The 18,026-nt window shown below is 38.1% G+C and overlaps 2 protein-coding genes across 4 annotated transcripts in view; one reads left to right on the plus strand and one right to left on the minus strand.

The window, feature by feature from the left end:
• On the plus strand, positions 1 to 2,600 carry H3-3B (H3.3 histone B). The gene is made up of 4 exons (XM_026667487.2): positions 1 to 100; positions 597 to 738; positions 1,064 to 1,217; positions 1,329 to 2,600. The coding sequence occupies exons 2-4, from the start codon at positions 611 to 613 to the stop codon at positions 1,455 to 1,457; spliced, it is 411 nt and encodes a 136-aa protein (XP_026523272.1). The 5' UTR covers positions 1 to 100; positions 597 to 610; the 3' UTR covers positions 1,458 to 2,600.
• Positions 701 to 18,026, minus strand: part of LOC113412080 (uncharacterized) — a 27,763-nt gene continuing 10,437 nt past the window's right edge. Inside the window, exons 5-16 of one of the 3 annotated variants that reach the window (XM_026667484.2) lie at positions 17,636 to 17,681; positions 15,940 to 15,998; positions 15,775 to 15,810; positions 13,846 to 13,898; positions 12,117 to 12,249; positions 10,110 to 10,306; positions 8,137 to 8,182; positions 7,963 to 8,028; positions 4,277 to 4,336; positions 3,965 to 4,047; positions 3,409 to 3,503; positions 701 to 793 (exon numbers count right to left, since the gene is read on the minus strand). In XM_026667484.2, the coding sequence (XP_026523269.2) occupies positions 717 to 793; positions 3,409 to 3,503; positions 3,965 to 4,047; positions 4,277 to 4,336; positions 7,963 to 8,028; positions 8,137 to 8,182; positions 10,110 to 10,306; positions 12,117 to 12,249; positions 13,846 to 13,898; positions 15,775 to 15,810; positions 15,940 to 15,998; positions 17,636 to 17,681 (951 nt within the window). In that variant the 3' untranslated portion in view covers positions 701 to 716. Of the gene's footprint in view, positions 794 to 2,538; positions 2,816 to 2,839; positions 3,117 to 3,408; positions 3,504 to 3,964; positions 4,048 to 4,276; positions 4,337 to 7,962; positions 8,029 to 8,136; positions 8,183 to 10,109; positions 10,307 to 12,116; positions 12,250 to 13,845; positions 13,899 to 15,774; positions 15,811 to 15,939; positions 15,999 to 17,635; positions 17,682 to 18,026 lie in introns of those variants that run through there. The other 2 variants (XM_026667485.2, XM_087955803.1) reach the window with 2 other exon arrangements.

Raw genomic sequence — 18,026 nt, forward strand, 5'->3', positions numbered from 1 at the left:
GACAGTTAAGGTTTCTTCGCGGGTTGTGTGCTACGTGCTATTTGTGTATTTACAGCGGAAGTGTTTTTTTTTTTTAAAAAAGGATTTGTTCCCGAAAGAGGTGAGTTTCGGCTGGGAGCGAAGGTTGAGGGGGACAGTGAGAGCGGGGAAAAGAAAGAGGGTCACCATGCTTTGGAGAGCAAATATCGTGAAAAGAGGTGGAAGTCCGCTTTGTTCTGCATCGGCTGCTTAAGGGAGGGCCGGAGACTTAACGTCGGCGGTAGTTATCGGGGCTGGGAGCAGAAGGGAAGGAACGAGCTTCCTCTCCGGCGTCGCGCGTGGGCAAGCAAGCAGGAGAGCGAGCGCAGTTCCTGGCGCTGCGCCGCGCGGGCTGAACCTCCTTGGCCCTGTGCCCGCATGGAGGACGATGACTCCCCCCGACATCTGCCGCTGCCGTCCCTTCCCGCCACAGCGTTTCCGTCACGGGGGAGGGGGGGAAGTGGACCGCGAATAGAGAAGAGGCTGAAGTGCCGGAAAGCCCACTCTGGTCCGGATCGACCTTCGGGAATTTGGAGAAAGCTGCCGCGTCCGTCCATCGCATTTATTTTCTCTTTCAGAAGAGTGAAGAAAAATGGCCCGTACCAAGCAGACTGCCCGTAAATCCACTGGTGGCAAAGCTCCACGTAAACAGCTGGCTACTAAAGCTGCTCGGAAAAGCGCCCCCTCTACTGGTGGAGTCAAAAAACCTCATCGCTACAGGTAATAAGACAAAACAATCCTGGAATGTGTGTTTTAGGACAACCGCCAAGCTGATCTGTGGAAATAAAAGGATTAAGAAGGGAGTGGTGTATGTTGTAACAAAGTTAGCGTCTTTTGTTGCTGTGATTTTTAGCCTTAGCCTTGCTTTAATTATAAATGTCTTGGAGAGCTGTTGTCAGCACCCAATCAACCCTACCAAGATTCTGTGGTGTATTTTTACTTCTTTGAAACTATTTTGAAAGGAGTACTTAAAAATTTTCTGGAATTGTTATATGCTGTGAACAGAGACTGCCTTACTCCTTTTTTTCTTTCTCCCCATCTTTAGACCTGGTACTGTGGCACTGCGTGAAATTCGCCGTTACCAAAAGTCAACAGAACTTTTGATTCGCAAGCTTCCATTTCAGAGGCTCGTAAGGGAGATTGCCCAAGATTTCAAGACAGACCTAAGGTTCCAGAGTGCAGCCATTGGTGCACTGCAGGTATGAACCTATTCAAGTACTACTATTCTTTTATGTGGGGAAAGGAATAACATGTCCTTGCAGATTAATGTCTAACCAATATCTTGTTTTTTTCTTAATCTTTCACATTAGGAGGCTAGTGAAGCCTATCTGGTGGGTCTGTTTGAAGACACAAATCTCTGTGCCATCCATGCCAAGAGAGTTACCATTATGCCCAAAGACATCCAGTTGGCTCGTAGGATACGGGGAGAGAGGGCTTAAAAGAAAGCAGTTTTTATGGTGTTTTGTAGTAAATTCTGTAAAATACTTTGGTTTCAATTTGTGACTTTTTTTTGTATGAAATTGTTTATAATATGTTACATTTGTACTTAAGTCATTCCATCTTTCACTCAGGATGAATGCTAACAGTGACTATTCACATAAAACTCAGTGATGTGAGCCCTGTTGCTCAGTAGTGACAAGTTGCTAATATGCAGAAGGGATGGGTGATCTTTCTTGCTTTTCATGCATGTTTCTGTATGTTAATGACTTGTTGGGTAGCTAAAATTGTAAGGTACTAGAACTGATATAAATGTGTACAGGGTCCTTTTGCAATAAAACTGGTTATAACTTGATTCAAGTGTTTAACAATTGGGGCTGTTAAGTCTGACCATACATCACTGTGACAGAATGTGGACTTACTGAAGGGTAAAGTACAAGTCTTAACCACAGTGTAACTTACAGTTTCCTAAGAGAAAACAGTAAACCTGGCAGCTATAGAATACACTATGTGCATTTATAATAGCTATTTTATATATTGTAGTGTCAACATTTTTAAATTAAATGTTTTACATTCACATGAGTCCTGTCATTGTTGTGGGAAAAGTAGCATTTCTACTTGGGTTTATGCTTAAATCAAGTTGAAGCATGTTTATGCTTTGTATTTATCCCCAATTGCAGTAATAGTTTGCAGCAATTATGTAACTCAGTGAAGTCTTTCTGATTTTGACATATTTACAGAATAGGAACTAGGAAATGCTACTCAATTTCTTAGCTTACAAAATAATTTCAGCCTTGTTTCTAGACTAATTAGATGACTCATGGAAATGAAACTAGGTAAGAGCAGTCCAGCTTTCTGTGCTGCCTCTTAAAAGCTGTTCCAGGTATTTCAACCCATTGTTTGAGAATATAAATTTACAGGTTGTTTTAGGGTTTTGTCTTACTTATTAGGTAACCCATAATGGGTATTTTAAATATAATGAAAATTGTAAAGTTGCCTGCTGAGAAACTGTTTAGTTATTTGATTTGTTCTATCAAACTGGTCTTGTTTTTGATGTAGATACGCTACTTTGTGCAAACAATCTATTGCTTCAGCTTGATTTTATTCCATTTTGAAAATTGGCAATGTAAACATTTGAAAAAGCAGTTGAGTCTTCTGTTTGATTTATCTAGAACAATTGTATTTGGACAGAATATTAATCTGTACCAAGCGACTCCACAATCCAAGAGTTGACACATCAAGATACCACTGATTGATAACAGACTTTAGCAGGCCAATGAGGCTCCAAAAGTAGATAGAAGCCCAGCTGCAGAACATCACATCTGTCAGACAAACCACTCTGTATGTTTAAATCCAGCAGCTAAAGAAACAAACACAATTTGTCATGTCTTGAATTATTTTTTGGGACACATTACAGATAGCTTACTGCTATATTCATAAACACTTTCATGCTAGATGTGTAGTTGCTAGCATTGTTTACGAACCCTATCTAAAGAACAGTTTGGATTTTAGTTCTTCCAGGGATGTTTACTCCCAACAATGAAACAAGTTGATATAAGTTTGGAAAACTTCAGACATCAAATACTACAGGACCACGTATTAATATGCTGTCTTGGTCTACTTTTTTATTTCTTTAAACTATCACGCCATTATACAGGTATCTGAAATGTAAAGAACGGATTAATTTAAAAGCCTAACCAAAGTGATCATATCAAAGAACTAATAGCTTTATGCTGTATATACTTGGGACGTATATGGGTTAGTTTAGCAGGATTTCATTAATCCAACAAGAGACTGATTAGTACAACAGCCCATTCCAACCTGTGTATTCTGGGAAATGCCTAAATGGAAGAAAGTTGCAGAAGAGGCAAAGCTGTGAAGTATAGAGTAATACATCTTGACAAAATACAACAGCCTTTACTATAAACATGTATTTCAAAGCATATTCCTTACCAATCCGTTTGATGATTTCCTCACTTTCCTCTTCAGAATTTGCTTCAAAAACCAGGCAATCAAAAGTGCTATCTTCTGGAGAGTCAGGTGAAGCTCTATAAAATAAAGATGGTAACTTTAGATATCCAATACGTTTTAAGATGGCATAGGACTAATTGCCTGAACATAATAGCATTCCTCTAATGGATCTAAGTGAAAAACCAGACTATCAATAAAATGGATTACTTGGTTTTTTTCATGCAGGATTGGGTATGAGCTAGTTTATCAACAATCCAATGTATTCAGGATAACATTCCATGTGGAAGGGAACGTGTAGAGTATGTGCTAAACAGGTAGCATGATTCACAAAGTCCAATAAGGAAATCCTTAAGATTCCTATATTGTTAGTAAAAGACACACGGAAGTATTTGAATGTAATTGATGGATACACCCTACACTAAAAATTACTACTACTATGGTTCTATTATGACTAGTACCACTACTACATGATTAATGGGACTGGTAAATATAGTCTTGCAATGTCATCATGTGGATGGTTTTTCAAAATAAAACTTACAAGCTACAGAAAGCAAAGAGACTGTGGCTATCCAGACGGCGTCCCACACAGGAAATGTCTGTGTAACAATAACGGAAAAGAACCTGAAAATAGCAACAATTCTCAGTTAATACATTTGGTCAAAGCTAATTTTTTGGGAATTATTTTTATTGAATGTCAAGACAAAAAAATACTAGATCTACAATTAAAAATAACTATCCTTAGAAACATTTCCAGCGTCTATTTCAAGTGTGCATTGCCCAGATTATAAAAAATAAAGGCAATAAATTATTGAGAAGGCACGAATCAAGCACAATTGGCAAACATTCTAACCTTTGAAGTTGTTTTGTGTTGAACAATTACTTCTGTTTCTTTGACATCGAATAAAATTTCCTGAAGAAATAACATTACAACTGTTAATAATGCTATTAAGTGACAAAGTGTCCCTAAAAGAAACTTAAAATTGGACCTAAGTTTCCAATTTTCTTTTCCTGCTTCTTCCTTCCACCCAGACAACGTCATAGCAACATAGCTTCAGCTGAATCACTTTACAGATCAGTGAATTTACCACTTAAAGAGCTAACACAATCATTTCTGCAGGTATATGAAAAAAAATGAAAACCAACCCTTGAAAGTTTCATTAATGTAACAGCATGACTTTTAAACAGTTCTATCTATACTGTATGCAATGTATAGCAGTTTCAGTTTATTACATTACATATTCAACCGTGGCAACCTTAGCCAAAAAAAGTGATGAACTTTGACCTATTGGCTTCACTTTACCTTTCTACCCTATATTGAGGAAAATGTTCTCCTTAGGCCTTTAAAAACCATCCTGATGCATCCGAGAGCTACTGTTTACTAGTTTTTCAGCTAAATGAGCAACACATAGACTGGAAAAATGTATTTTTATACCTGCCCAGTGGTGGTAAATAGGCAGCTGATCACATTTCTGCCATATGGCAGAGCAAGAATTGAATGTTTGTATTGACTTGATATCTAGATCATTAAAAAAACCCACACAGGCAAATGAGCAACTTGGGATTGCCATAGCTATAATATTTGGGTGAGACAAGTTGAACAAGCCAGTCCAGCTCAATACTGGCTGCCAAAGTCAGCCATCACTTAAATTACAAGTAAACCCGAACAGGCAATTAGCATCTTCCTTTAGATGTTTTGGCTACAATTTTCACCATTGATAAACACTGGCTGGGATAATATAAACATATTCTACTTATTACAGTTCTGCAGTTCTTTCTGACAGCTGAAAATTCTTCAAGATTATATCCATTTGATGGATTTTGCTGGGTAGCATTGCCAGAGTGACCTAGATTTATGTTCCTTAAACTTTTCAAAACCAGGGGAAAAAAGGGATACTGAACTAAAACAGGGGTACAGGTAGTCCTCAACTTGTGACAGGTCACTTAGCAACTATTTCAAATCATGACAGATTCCCCCCCCCCCCCCAGAAAGTACTTACAACTCAGTTCCAAAGTTCTAATGGCAGTCCCCGCCCCCATGCATTTTAAGTGCTTGGCAACCGGCCTACATTTATGGCTGTCTGCAGCATCCCATGGTCACAAAACCACAATTTACCACATTTTTGGCCAAAAACTGCCACTTACTTCTAATTTGGGGGGGGGGGGGAAATATCCCATAGCGAACAAGGGGGTCATTTAACAACCACAACATTTGCTTTATGGCTGCAACGTTCGCTTTAGGATGGAGGTATTCACTTTACGACCACTGTGTTCACTTAACAACTGCAATGTTCGCTCAAATGACCATCACGAAAAAAAAAAGTCCCAAAGGTGCTTTTTTCAAGAGGCAACTCGATTTTCTGGTTTTTCTTTGAAGATGTTTTCGCTTCTCATCCAAGAAGCTTCTTGAGAACTGGATGAGAGGCGAAAAGTCCAGCTGCCTTTTGGTAAAGCACCCTTGGGACAACCATGACCTGGATGACTGAGAATCTCCATAGACACCACAAAAAAGTTTGAAAAATGGGGTTTGGTCACATGATGGCTCGTTTTAAGACCATCACAACTTACAACTGTAATGGGCAGGCACCATTAATTACAGTTGTGATTTGAGGGCTACCAGTATATGCAAAATATTCCATGCTTGTACTGCCATAGGCCAGTCAGGACTGAGCTGTCTGTGCCCAGACTCAAACCCTGATGTTTTTTCCAGGCATAATGTGCAAATTCTGGAAGACACGTTCAGGGATAAGCAGCAGAAAGGAGAGATATGGTATGGAGGAGATGATGGAAAAAGAAGGGTAGCTGGATGGCAGTGTCTAATGGTAAAAAAAAATCAAAGAGAGGGAGAAATTGCATAGCAAAGAAAGTTTAGGTGAAGATGGGGAGAGGGGCAGGTTGGGTATGCTGCATTGGATTCGAATATGGCAGCGACTACTTGGTTACAAAGGGAAGGAAGAAATCAGCAGGTGGGATGTGGCATAGCTTTTCTGGAGAAGAGGGAGGAGGGACACCAGGTTTCTCCTACTCATCTCATAAAACTTTCTCCTTCTTCTCGGACTTCCAGGAGAAGTATGGCAAACGGAAGACAGCTCTGCGAACATAGAACAGGTGATCATGGCAAAGATCAAGCAGCCTGTGTCTAGGCTGGTTCCTTGGAACCTCCTCCTCTAGATACAGAGAAGATGAGCAATTGCCACATGTGTTCACACGGCTGCTCCCTGCATCAGAGTTGGTATTCAGCAGGTTCTGACCAGTTCTGGAGAACCGGTAGTGGAACTTTTGAGTAGTTCAGAGAACCGGCAAATACCACCTCTGACTGGAGATTTTACAGTATCCTTCCCCTGCCATGCCCACCAAGCCACGCCCACAGAACCGGTAGTAAAAAAAATTTGAATCCCACCACTGCCCTGCATGGGGATCACAGGCCAGCAGTTTTCTGTGGGGTTGAGCACTGGGAGATGAGGGGATTAGCCATCTTGCTTGCAACCATGTCAGAGGCTTTTAAAGTACACTGTCAGCCTCGTGGGGTAAACCAAATAAGAATCACAACCTGATGAGTTAATTCTATTTTATTGCACCGGTGGTCCTCAACTTACGATGTTTCATTCAGCGACTGTTTGAAATTATGTCATTGCTGAATGAAAGGACTTGCGACACCTGCCCAAAGTTATGGCCACTATAGCATGAATGAAATTTGGGTACTTAGCAATCTGCCTGCCCTTATCAACTGACGGCAGAGACATCCACTAGGTCCCACACCCTCCTCTCCACCCCTCAACACAAGTCAGTTATTTACCTTTTCCATAGATACTCTATGGAGATCATGTTTGGGAAGGAGATCCAACTGCTGTGCCCCTCGGCCACTGTATAAAGTAGGGAGGCCAACGGCACCATTCTAGGATCAGCCACCATTTTAGAGCAGGCACAATCATTGTGGCTACTCCCACAATGGTGCCTACTTCTGGAATCTGAGCTTCAGTAATATCAGCTTCCCTATAAGCTTAGCTTACGTATTTTCATACCTTCATGAAATACTAAATGAAAGCAAAATGGTCATTGAGGTGTTCAGTCAGTAAATGTGCTGCAAAATGGGCATTTGTGTATATCTGCCTCAAACGGTGGACTTCCATTAGTTCTTAATCTAGACAATTTTGATACTTGATTTACTTCTCATACATGACTTAATGGCACTTCTCAAGGCATTTTCCATTAAAAACAAAAGTTCAGCCACGTTCTGCCTTTAACTTAGTGACCTAAGGGAGACATTTTTCTTCACAGAATTTGTTACACAGAACATGTTTTTTTTTAAATCTAAAACATAAGCCTTATCACTGTAGTGTTTTCTCATTTCAAATAGCCCTATCATCTAAATCCCTATTGACTATTAATTAAATTATCAATGGGCCATCACAATGGGCTGAAGTGATCAAGATTCAATCTGCTTCTTTATTTAAAAAGCATAACTTGAGCTAATGATTTAAGAGGAAAAGAAAGTAGTTTGATAAAACATTCATCTCTTATTCCCAGCATGAATCTTACCTGCTGTGGTAAATGCTTATCTAACACCATGGGTATGCCTACGTCTAATATGTCTTTGCCTCCATACTGGAAAAGAAACCAAGAGATGAAAAAAAAATGTGAGAAAAATGCAGGCGTAAAAGTAGTATTGAAAACTGAACAACCCCACTTTTCTCTTTAGAAACATGGCCTCACCTTTCCTACATTGGCCTGGCCTAAGTACCGCAGATTATACAGGAGTCTATGGAGAGATAAGATTAAACTATTAGTTCAAGAAATTGGCAAAGTTACTTTATTTTCATATCAAGGTGCAGCATGTGAAAAAGTTCCAAAAGCAAACTGAAGTTGCCTTCACAGAAGTTTAGGACTGAAGAGCTATGCTTGTTTCCCCAGCCTCTCAATCAGTAGTCCTTACTGACAGCAGAGGAAGAGTAGTTCTACTAGTAGTAGACAGCACTTCTATCATGTCTCACTAATAATGGTCTTAATATTGTCAGGACAGAAACTAAAAGCCCTGTTTTTCTAAGAAGGACATATATATGTTAATAGGGTGCCTCTTATATTGATCAGTTAAAGTAAAATAAATACAGTTGATAACAACTATGAAAAAACAAGAACAGCAAAAATGTTACAGTGGATAACAACTACTAAAAACTATTCAAAATTGAGTGGAGCCTGATATTATGGGAGCAGACTTTTGCCAAGTCTGAACCGTAGACATACACTCAAATAATGAGAGAGAGTACTAAGTAATCCAAAGTGTTCTTTTTATTGCTGAGATTTTAGCTCAAATCACTGAAGACTAGGAAACGATCTGCTGAGATACTCCCAGTCTTTTGCCTCAGTGCATGCACCTATAAGGGACAGTTCTGCTTTCCTACTTAGCTTTCACGGACTTCTTCCCTATTTCAGGAACAGGGGTGCGTTCCACTAAATTAATTTTGTACACTGCCAGTAAGGAAATGTTTATTTAGTATTCAGATTGCAATTCCCAGGATCCACAACCGCATCCCAGACACTTCCAGAGAGCTGAGCTATATCATCACCAGCAAATTTATACAAGGCAGCTGAGTAAAACCTAGCTGGCATGCCACACATGTGATTGAGAAATGCAAAACTGCATTCTTAGTTTTCTTTATAATAATAGATGAAAATGGTGAATGGATGAAGTTGATCTTTCCCAGTTTGGGATACATTCTATAGAATAAGCCGTATAAACATGGCCTGTGCCATTCACATTCCACAATGCAAAACATTTCCCTTCCACTGAATCTTGTAGTTCCAGAAGGGGAGCAGGAGGGAGATCTCCATTATACCATATGGGTGCTAAAGAAGCAGCTTGTATGAGAACAGGCTGAAAAAGGTGTTTTAAGCAACAGAATAGCATTTCCTAGGCCATTAGCTGGCTATTTTCCAACATGATTGTGCTTCTATGACTTCCCTGTCACAGTTGATGCAGCTTTATAAGAAAGCAATGCTTATATTATGATACCTTCTCTAAATCTAATTCTTTCTGCACTCAGAAGAAATTGTGTATATTCTCTTACAAATGCCATAAAGCATTACTTTGCTCTGCCTACAGCAAATGATAGCACAAAGAAATCAGAACCTGACCATAAGCGGCCCGCCTCAATTAAAGACTGTTTTCCATCTTTATTCCAAATCTACTACCTTTATTGTAACAGCTAGTCAAACTATGAGTAGGTTTTCCATTGGGAAAAGTGGGTTTTTCCAAGAAAAAAGTGGGAAAAGTGAGAAAAGTTTTTTCCAAGAGAAAAGTGGGTTTTTCTATGGGGATCTTCTAAAACTGAAGGTCCCCATAGCACTCTCCTAGTGCATCTACAATTTGCAGATGAGTCAGTGCAACCTATAACTCCATCTTTTCTGTAACCACCAGAAATGAGGTTTGTGAGATCTGTTGGACCTCTGTTTCATGAGGGATATTCAAAAATATGTGCGTCCACCACCCTTTGTCTGACGTTTGAAAAGAGGCGAGCTAGCTCCCTTCCAGGATTCCCTCTCAGGCCAGAGACTACAAACTGCAGCAGGTGAAGGACCGGTGGGTTAGATTTGGGGAATAACCTATGCACCCAAACAGTGGTGATGAGGTAGGACTTGTGAAAATCTGCCACACTTTTGTTTTCATGATTGTCCTGAGTAGCCACTACCTGCCTCCTTGCAAACTTCGCTCCTCATTCTCTTCTTTAGGTTTGTGCTCATGTTGGAGTTGGAAGCTGGGGATTTTTTCTCTGAGAACTTTTAGATAGGGCAACAATGGCTTGAACATTCCTCCGTCATGCCATTTCCACCGGATTAAGCGAAAGCTTAGTGGTTTGCCTTTCAGCTTCTGCAGTACTGAACCAGCCTGCAACGAACAGATACATGGATGATCAGCAAAGGCCTCCTAACATCATCCACTAGATTAATTATTCCCTGTCCTTGTAATAAATCTGGAGCCAGGAAAAGCTGATCTAAATGGTCACTCTGATTACTACTAGGATATGTCAGTGAAGCTTGTTAACTTACTGACTGGGTATTTTCCTAGTGATTAGAAACCATAGCATAGTATCAAAGTTTGTTATCACTGAGCATATAAGAGTGTCTTTTGCTAGCATATTATTATGGTGAGTCCCAATAACTGTGCCAATAACCGCTGGGATTACTATGACCATTTTATGCCATAATCTTTCAATTTAGATTTTCAGACTTTTGATACTCTGTGATCTTCTCCAATTGGTGAATTTTTAACCTGTACCAACGATGATTTTATCTCACCTTTTTGGGTATATAAATCAAGATGGAAAATATAGTAATAGATCTGCCTTTCCCCACTTTTAACAAGGTGGATTAGGCTGAGGGAGATTGACTGACTTGAGGTCACCCACTTGGCTTTCATACCTGAGAGGCCTAACACCTTCAACACTACATCAGACTGGCTCTGCAATATGGTATAATATGTGGATCACTGATAGATTCTTCAGTAAAATGTTGTAGTGTGGAGTGCTTCAGTTCCTAGCGCCTTCCAGGAAAGCTCATTCATATTTCTCATCCTCTCTCTTTCCCCACCACATTTCTTCCTTGGGATCTGTCATCATTCTGGATTCATCCACCATATATCCTTGTTGGTCTCTTTTAGAGTGTCCTTCCCGGGTAACAGTTTCTTTTTTTCTTTCTAAAGACTTTTGTTTTTAATACTTCTGCAAATAGTGCAGTCCCACCAAACTTATCATTTGCCTCTTTATAAAATGGGAAGATGCTGTTGCCTACATATTGATATACTAAAAGAATTAAAATTGGCTCCTAGTGTAAAGATTGCAACGAGTTGTGACCACACCCCTTAAGAGAAGCTTTTTTTTTTTACTTTACAAAATTGTACGTAACCATTTGAGAGTGATAGCTGCTTCAGACAAGATTGGATGATTTTTTAAAATCTTCTCTTCCTTTAAAAAGTTCAAGAGAGGACATGTTCTTTAGCAATGCTTCATTTTAATTGTTATTCTTTATGCTTTGAAATGCTAAGGACCATTACTCCAAAGTGCTCTTTGGCTTTGACAAGCGCCTTCTCTCTTCCTCTTTCCCTATTTTTTTTTTTACATACTGCATAAAACAGTCTTGGTCCCTATGCCTCAGCATGCTGTGCCTGAGATAAAGAGTAGAAATGAATCATCTGTTCTGAGGAAGATATGGTAGACTGAGTGGTCATTGCAGATACTAAGCATCGCTCTTCCAAGTAAGCCACCCATTCTTCTTCAGGACTCCATGCAACAGACCTTATAAATGTGTATCTGAACATTCTATGTTGAAGGAGGTAATCTCCTGGAAGGGTAAAATGGATGGGAAAGGATGCCAATAGTGGGGTACAGTTTTAACTCTTTAGTCCTTAAATAAACCATTAATATCCAAAATTTACATTTCCAAAATCTTAAATAACAATCCTAAGTAGAAATCTCACAAATATTAAAAGAATTTTAAAAACCTGGTACATTTCTACATCCCTCCCACCTTGATTTTTCATCTTGATCTCCAGGTCAAACCCAAGATTTTTTGTTCAGTATCGTTCCCATAGCAACAATGCACAGCCATCTCTTCCATTTCATTTCAGGTCAAAGTAGCAGACAATACACCGACTTTCCCTCGTCCATCTCCAGGGATCAGGGTGTTCCTCCCTCCCATACCTGTCCATTGCCTGCATTCCTCAGGGAAGATCCATTTATCTCATCAATGACATCTCCTACTAGTACTACTTCATCCACCTCTGCCTGGCTCTTTGGAAGCACTCCTATAATGAAAATCCGTCCATTTAAATACCTGATATAAAAAGAAGAAGAAGATATAACTATTGTTGAAGAATTGGATTGTTAGAAACTTCAAACAAAAGAAAGGAGGCAAAAATAATGAGATTGGAGATAGCACATTAGGAAAATAATGCACTGGTTAGTCATAATTCAAACACACATAATAGCAATAGCACTTAGACTTCTATACCATTTCACAGTGCTTTACAGCCCTCTAAGCGGGTTACAGAGTCAGCATATTGCCCCCAACAATCTGAGTCCTCATTTTACCGACCTCAGAAGGATGGAAGTCTTTGAACTGGTGAGATTTGAACTGCCAAACTGCTGGCAATCGGTGAGCTGGTGAAATTTGAACTGCCAAACTGCTGGCAATCGGCAGTCAGCAGGATTAGTCTGCAATACTTCATTCTAACCACTGTGCCACCATGGCCCGTAAGAGACCAAGGGAGTTTCACCCAGAAGCCATTGATGCAAGTGTCCCAGCAACATGCAAAGTCTTATCCTTCTTCCAGACCTGAATACTTTGGTAAACTGAAGCATGTTACAAAATATTGGTGAGAGGGGAAAATCCAAACCAGACCAAAAATGCCTGTGCAGCAAAGTGGACACGTGACTGAGAAACCAGATCTTGTAGAGGCAGTTTTTTTGTTTGAATGTTTTAGATTACACTCCCATCTGTACTGCCAGCAAAGCTAGTGCTAAGGCATGGTGGAAGTTGCAGATCAAAACACCCTGAAACTGGTTACATATTGTAAGTGGAAATTAACTTAAGATGTCAATTTCTGATGTCAATTTTTTTTTAGGAAAAGGAACGGGAGTGGAAAATTGATACGATAAGGTGTATTGAATTAATTGAGGCCACTGTTCAAATGACTAGCTCCTTGGGACCACATACCATTTGAGATGCATTAGGTTGAAATATTGCAAAGAGGTTAAGTTGTTAAGATATAAACACATTCTGGAAATAGTTAAAAATACTGTATCATTAATTTTGAGCAAAGTAGCAAAACTTTGAAAGGAAATGTTTTCCTGTCGGTAATTTTGTTTAGCTCATCCACCACCAAATTCAAAATATAACATGTAAAGTTATATTGGGCAGGGGTCAGAACTTATAATTTGGAGGAGGTAATTTATACACAGAAAACATGTTGTGCTCCTTTTCCAATTTTTGGAAGTCATTCATATAAACTTGATTCTTCGACCTCATAATAGACAAGCCAATATGGTAGTACTTGGCCCAATTATATCCACCTGAGAAAGTATTTCAGCCTCAGTGATTGCTGAACTTTTACCTAAGTATCTTTTCTTATAAATCTTTTCAGCAGCTTGTGAGCAATGTCCAGTGAAATCTCAGAAGTTGAGCAGAATACATAAAATAAAATGGAACTAAGTTAGTGTTGTGTGCCAAAACATAACAGTCAGATTTAATAGTTTATTATGATGTATTGTTGTATGTGAACCCAGATACTGTGGTTTCTTCAATAAACCACAATTAAAAACCATAGTTTGGCATGATCTAAGAATCCAGCAAAAGTTTTATTGATTGGATCTTAATGGTTGCTAAAACCAAGGATCAAAAAGCCATATATGAAAGGGTCAAATATCTTACCTCAGCACCATTCCCAATTCCCGGCAAGGGACAGTTTCGTAAGTCTGGCATACCTGGAAAGCACGATTTATCAGTAGAACTTCTAGCACATTTGAAGGAATTCTTCTTCATCAAGCTAACCACCATTGACAAAATGGGACATTTTGCTTCCATTAGGGCCTCTAAATACAACCACTCTTACATAGCTTCCATTAGATGAGATGAAATATGAAGGTGGAAAGTCTGTCTGTCTGTCTATCTGATTTGTACCTGCCTATCTCACCTCAGTGACTCTGGGCATTTTATAAGTAACATTATAAAATAATATAAAAATGTGATGAAAAAAGCCCAGTTAAGCTCTGGATGTCAGGAGATAAAGATAAATGTCAACTCACCCTGGGTGGTGAGTTTATTTTTTCATAAGATGACAATGAATAAAGTTTGGGAAGTATAGTGTGCCAAACATGGGTACATAGAAGAATCTTTAGTAAAAGAAATGTATGAATGTAAGAAATTAGGTTTATTGTACATTTACTTTTGAGAAACTGTACAATAAAATAATAACCTTTAATTTGAAATGTTCTACATTAAGTTGACAGTTGTTGAGCACGATAACAGTTGTACACTAGTAAATAACACATGCACAAAGATAAATGGAATACTTAGCAAAAAGTCTAACATTGAGAAAGTGGTAATATAAGAGCATGTGATATTTCCTTTGCTGCTTACTGTATTTAGATATAAGATACACAGAACAGTGATATCAGAGGTGTGCTGATTGGGATATGCACTTTTCATGCCTAAGATGACATACCGTTAGTTAAGAACCTGAATGATATGCAAAATAAATAAATAAATAAAGCTGTATATGCACAAGCTATAAAGATTCCAAAATTAATGTAATACTAATGTAACTAAAGTAATGGAGATAACTGTATTTAATAGGAAAAAAAAATGAATCAAGAGTTTCAAGTTATATATAAATGGTGAAGACTACAATAAATCAATGATTTGTATACCTATCATGTTTACTAATATGGGGAAAATATATGCATGTTTCCATGAACATAAGCACTTGAAAGGGACTTTATGAAGATCCCTGAAACCTTGAAATCTCAATTTATTCACAAAGGAAAAAACAGAATTGCAGTTATAGGGTGAAACAAAATCATTAATTGTAGGGAAAGTAGAATTCTAAGACAGATTCAGTTTCATCACAACTTGAATTAAATTATCCTTGATCTTGAGAGCTAAGAGGAGGAACCAATCATAGCATTTCTATATGATGCTCCCAGCACCTCTCACAATTAGTCATGCTATAGGAGTTGTAAAGAAATTATAATTATGCAAATGCAGTAAATCAAGTACGGTTTAGGCTAAGGCTCAATTTGATAGCATGAAACTATTTTGGTCTTACCATAGTATCTTTTCTCTCCACAAAAGAGTATAAACATGTTTATAACAGATACAATTTAAGAACAATTATCAAACCGACAGCCTATTTCCATGATCCAGTAAAAATCAGAGCTCGAAACCCTTAGATACAATTGAAAAGACAAATGCTTAAAATTTCAACGAAAACATAGATAATGGAAACAATATTATTTGAACTTGAGGCTCAAATTTCACAGACATGGTTTTTTTTTTTTGTAACTGAGGTTGCATGCATGATTAGAAAGCACATTAAAAGCTCATTATCAAATTCAAAAGCATGCCCAAATGCAGATTTCTAAGAGTTCCATGTCCCTGTCACCAGTTCTGTGTAAGATAGTATAAAAATTAAATTCCAGCCCCAAAGATGAAATGCCAGTTTGGTTTTCCAGTCATGAAAATGTTAAGGTTCACACAATCAGTAAAAAAGACAACAGCAGAATATTGCGAGTTATAAATCAGGACAGAAGAACATAATTAATTATGGCATCAAAGAAAGAAAATTTAAATATCTCTTACTGGAAGTTGCCAGCTTTCATCCAAGAAACTGGAATTCTGCAAACAGAAATTCAACAATCTATAACATTAAACAGAAAGGCTGAAAAACAGCAAGAATATCAACAAACCCATCATAAGAAGGATTTAAAAAAAAACAACATGATCCAAAGCTGTCAACTACTGTACCTGCAAATCTAAGGAGAAATTCATTTCTGTAACCACCAACATCATGGAAAAGAAAGGCTCTGGAAAGCAATATATATATATATATATGTATATTAGGTCTTTATCCAATCCCTGATCAGTACTGTAGTAATTTATTAGAATGTCACAGAAATGTTTATGGGGACACAACAAATGTAGGTTTTGTTGCAATGAGATTCAGATAACATTTGAGGAAATATCAAACACAGGCAGGATTACAAACTAGCAAAATTTAGTTTAATCTCAGATCCGAAACCTAAAGTGAGGAAGCGGAAACATATTGTCATACCCATAATGCTATCCACTTTCAGGATAAGTGCCTTCACACAAACTGCTGAAAGGTGTAAACTAGAGTTAAGCCAAGGAAATCAAGGCATGAGAATAAGAAAAGGAAATAAAGCTACATCTACTTTTTATCAGCATCATTCACTATTCTTCTCTCTCTCTATATTTCTATTCTTATTTGTGCCACAGCGATACACCTTTTCATACACTAACATTGATGTTTATAATTTTGACCCTTTTCTTTCCGAGGAACTTCTCAGTTCCTTCCAATAACAATTTCTGCTTTTCCTTTCCTTTCCTTTCAATCCTTTCAATATTTTAAATAGTCCAATCATTCATTTATTTATAAAATTTATAGCAAGAGCAAAAGCATTTACTTATATACCGCTTCATAGTGTTTTACAACCCTCTCTAAGCGGTTTACAGAGTCAGCATATTGCTCCCCAAAATCTGGGTTCTTATTTTACCGATTTCAGAAGGATGGAAGGCTGAGTCAACCTTGAGCCAGTCAGAATCGGACACCTGGCAGTGAACAGTGAATTAGCCTTCAATGCTTCATTCTAACCACTGCACTACTACGGCTCCTATTATCTTGTTATCAGGAGCAAATCTGTGTGGCTGTATTACCAAGTCACCTCAACATACTTGTTATTAGTCGCTTTATTTTTGTACTCTCTGTCACAATATTTTAGCACCTATTCATTCATGACCAACCCTTGTTTTACCACACGGTTTTTAAGTTACCTCTCTTCATTTCTGTTTCTCCCAACTTAGCCAACTTTCACTTGAATATAAAAATCAGGCAGAAATAAACATTTTTTGTTTTTTCACATGTTTCTCACAGTAGAACTCATACAGCCCTCCACTTTTCAACCAGCATTTATCTATCATAAATTTTGTCAATTTGCTTTATTAATCTTTATTATGCATTTTGCCAGGTATACAAATTCCTCTGATTGTTTTTTTCTCATTTATTCGTCTTCTTTTCCTCTTTTTTCCCCTGTTAAATACAACTTCTTGGCCTTTCACAACCCATTCTTGGCTAGGATTGTTGGAAATTAATGGCACAACTTCTTGCCAAGTTGAAGTAGGTGGAAGGAGATGAAAACTACAGTGTAAACCTGAAAATGTGCTTAACACAAAAAACAAAACAAAACAAAAAGACATCCATGAAAGGCCATTTTTACCAAAATATATGAGTTGGGGCTTTCACATTATGTCCTCTTTACTCTTGAAAAATGGTAATGCTGCCTTTAGCTTTAAAGGATGGTCCACTGTTTTACTTTGGCTAAAATTCACTCCCTCAGTTACTGCCCAAAAATGTCATACAGTACAATGATGTATGCAAGGAGGCATCTTGAGAGGGTAGTATAATCATAGAGCAGAATCTTACCTGAAAATTCTTCATTGCTCAGGATGGATGCTATTGGATCATAACACTGAAATCAGATTATAAAAACAAACATGCAATACTAAAATAATTTATTTTGATAGACATGTTTAAATATGAAACATGTTTTATAATAAGAGGTAATAAGTGAAAATCAAGAAAGAAGCATAAATTTGAAACCTGGCACATTAAGTGTAAAGTATTGAAAAACTGTCTTCACAGGACATAAAAATAGTAACCCACTTTATTTTTCTGCTAAGAAAAAAAACACACCAATGACTGACATTTCCAGTCAGAACAATGTCAGCACAATATTGCAACATGAGCTTCCAGTTAAGAAGCTATCCAGTAGGCTACCAGAGAAATGCAGAGGACAAGGAGTACTGGTCCTTTG

The sequence above is a fragment of the Notechis scutatus genome, chromosome 2, assembly GCF_049901735.1.
Source record: "Notechis scutatus isolate UNSWTSFEM ecotype Mainland chromosome 2, rNotScu1.2, whole genome shotgun sequence".
NCBI classification, from domain to species: Eukaryota; Metazoa; Chordata; class Lepidosauria; order Squamata; family Elapidae; genus Notechis; species Notechis scutatus.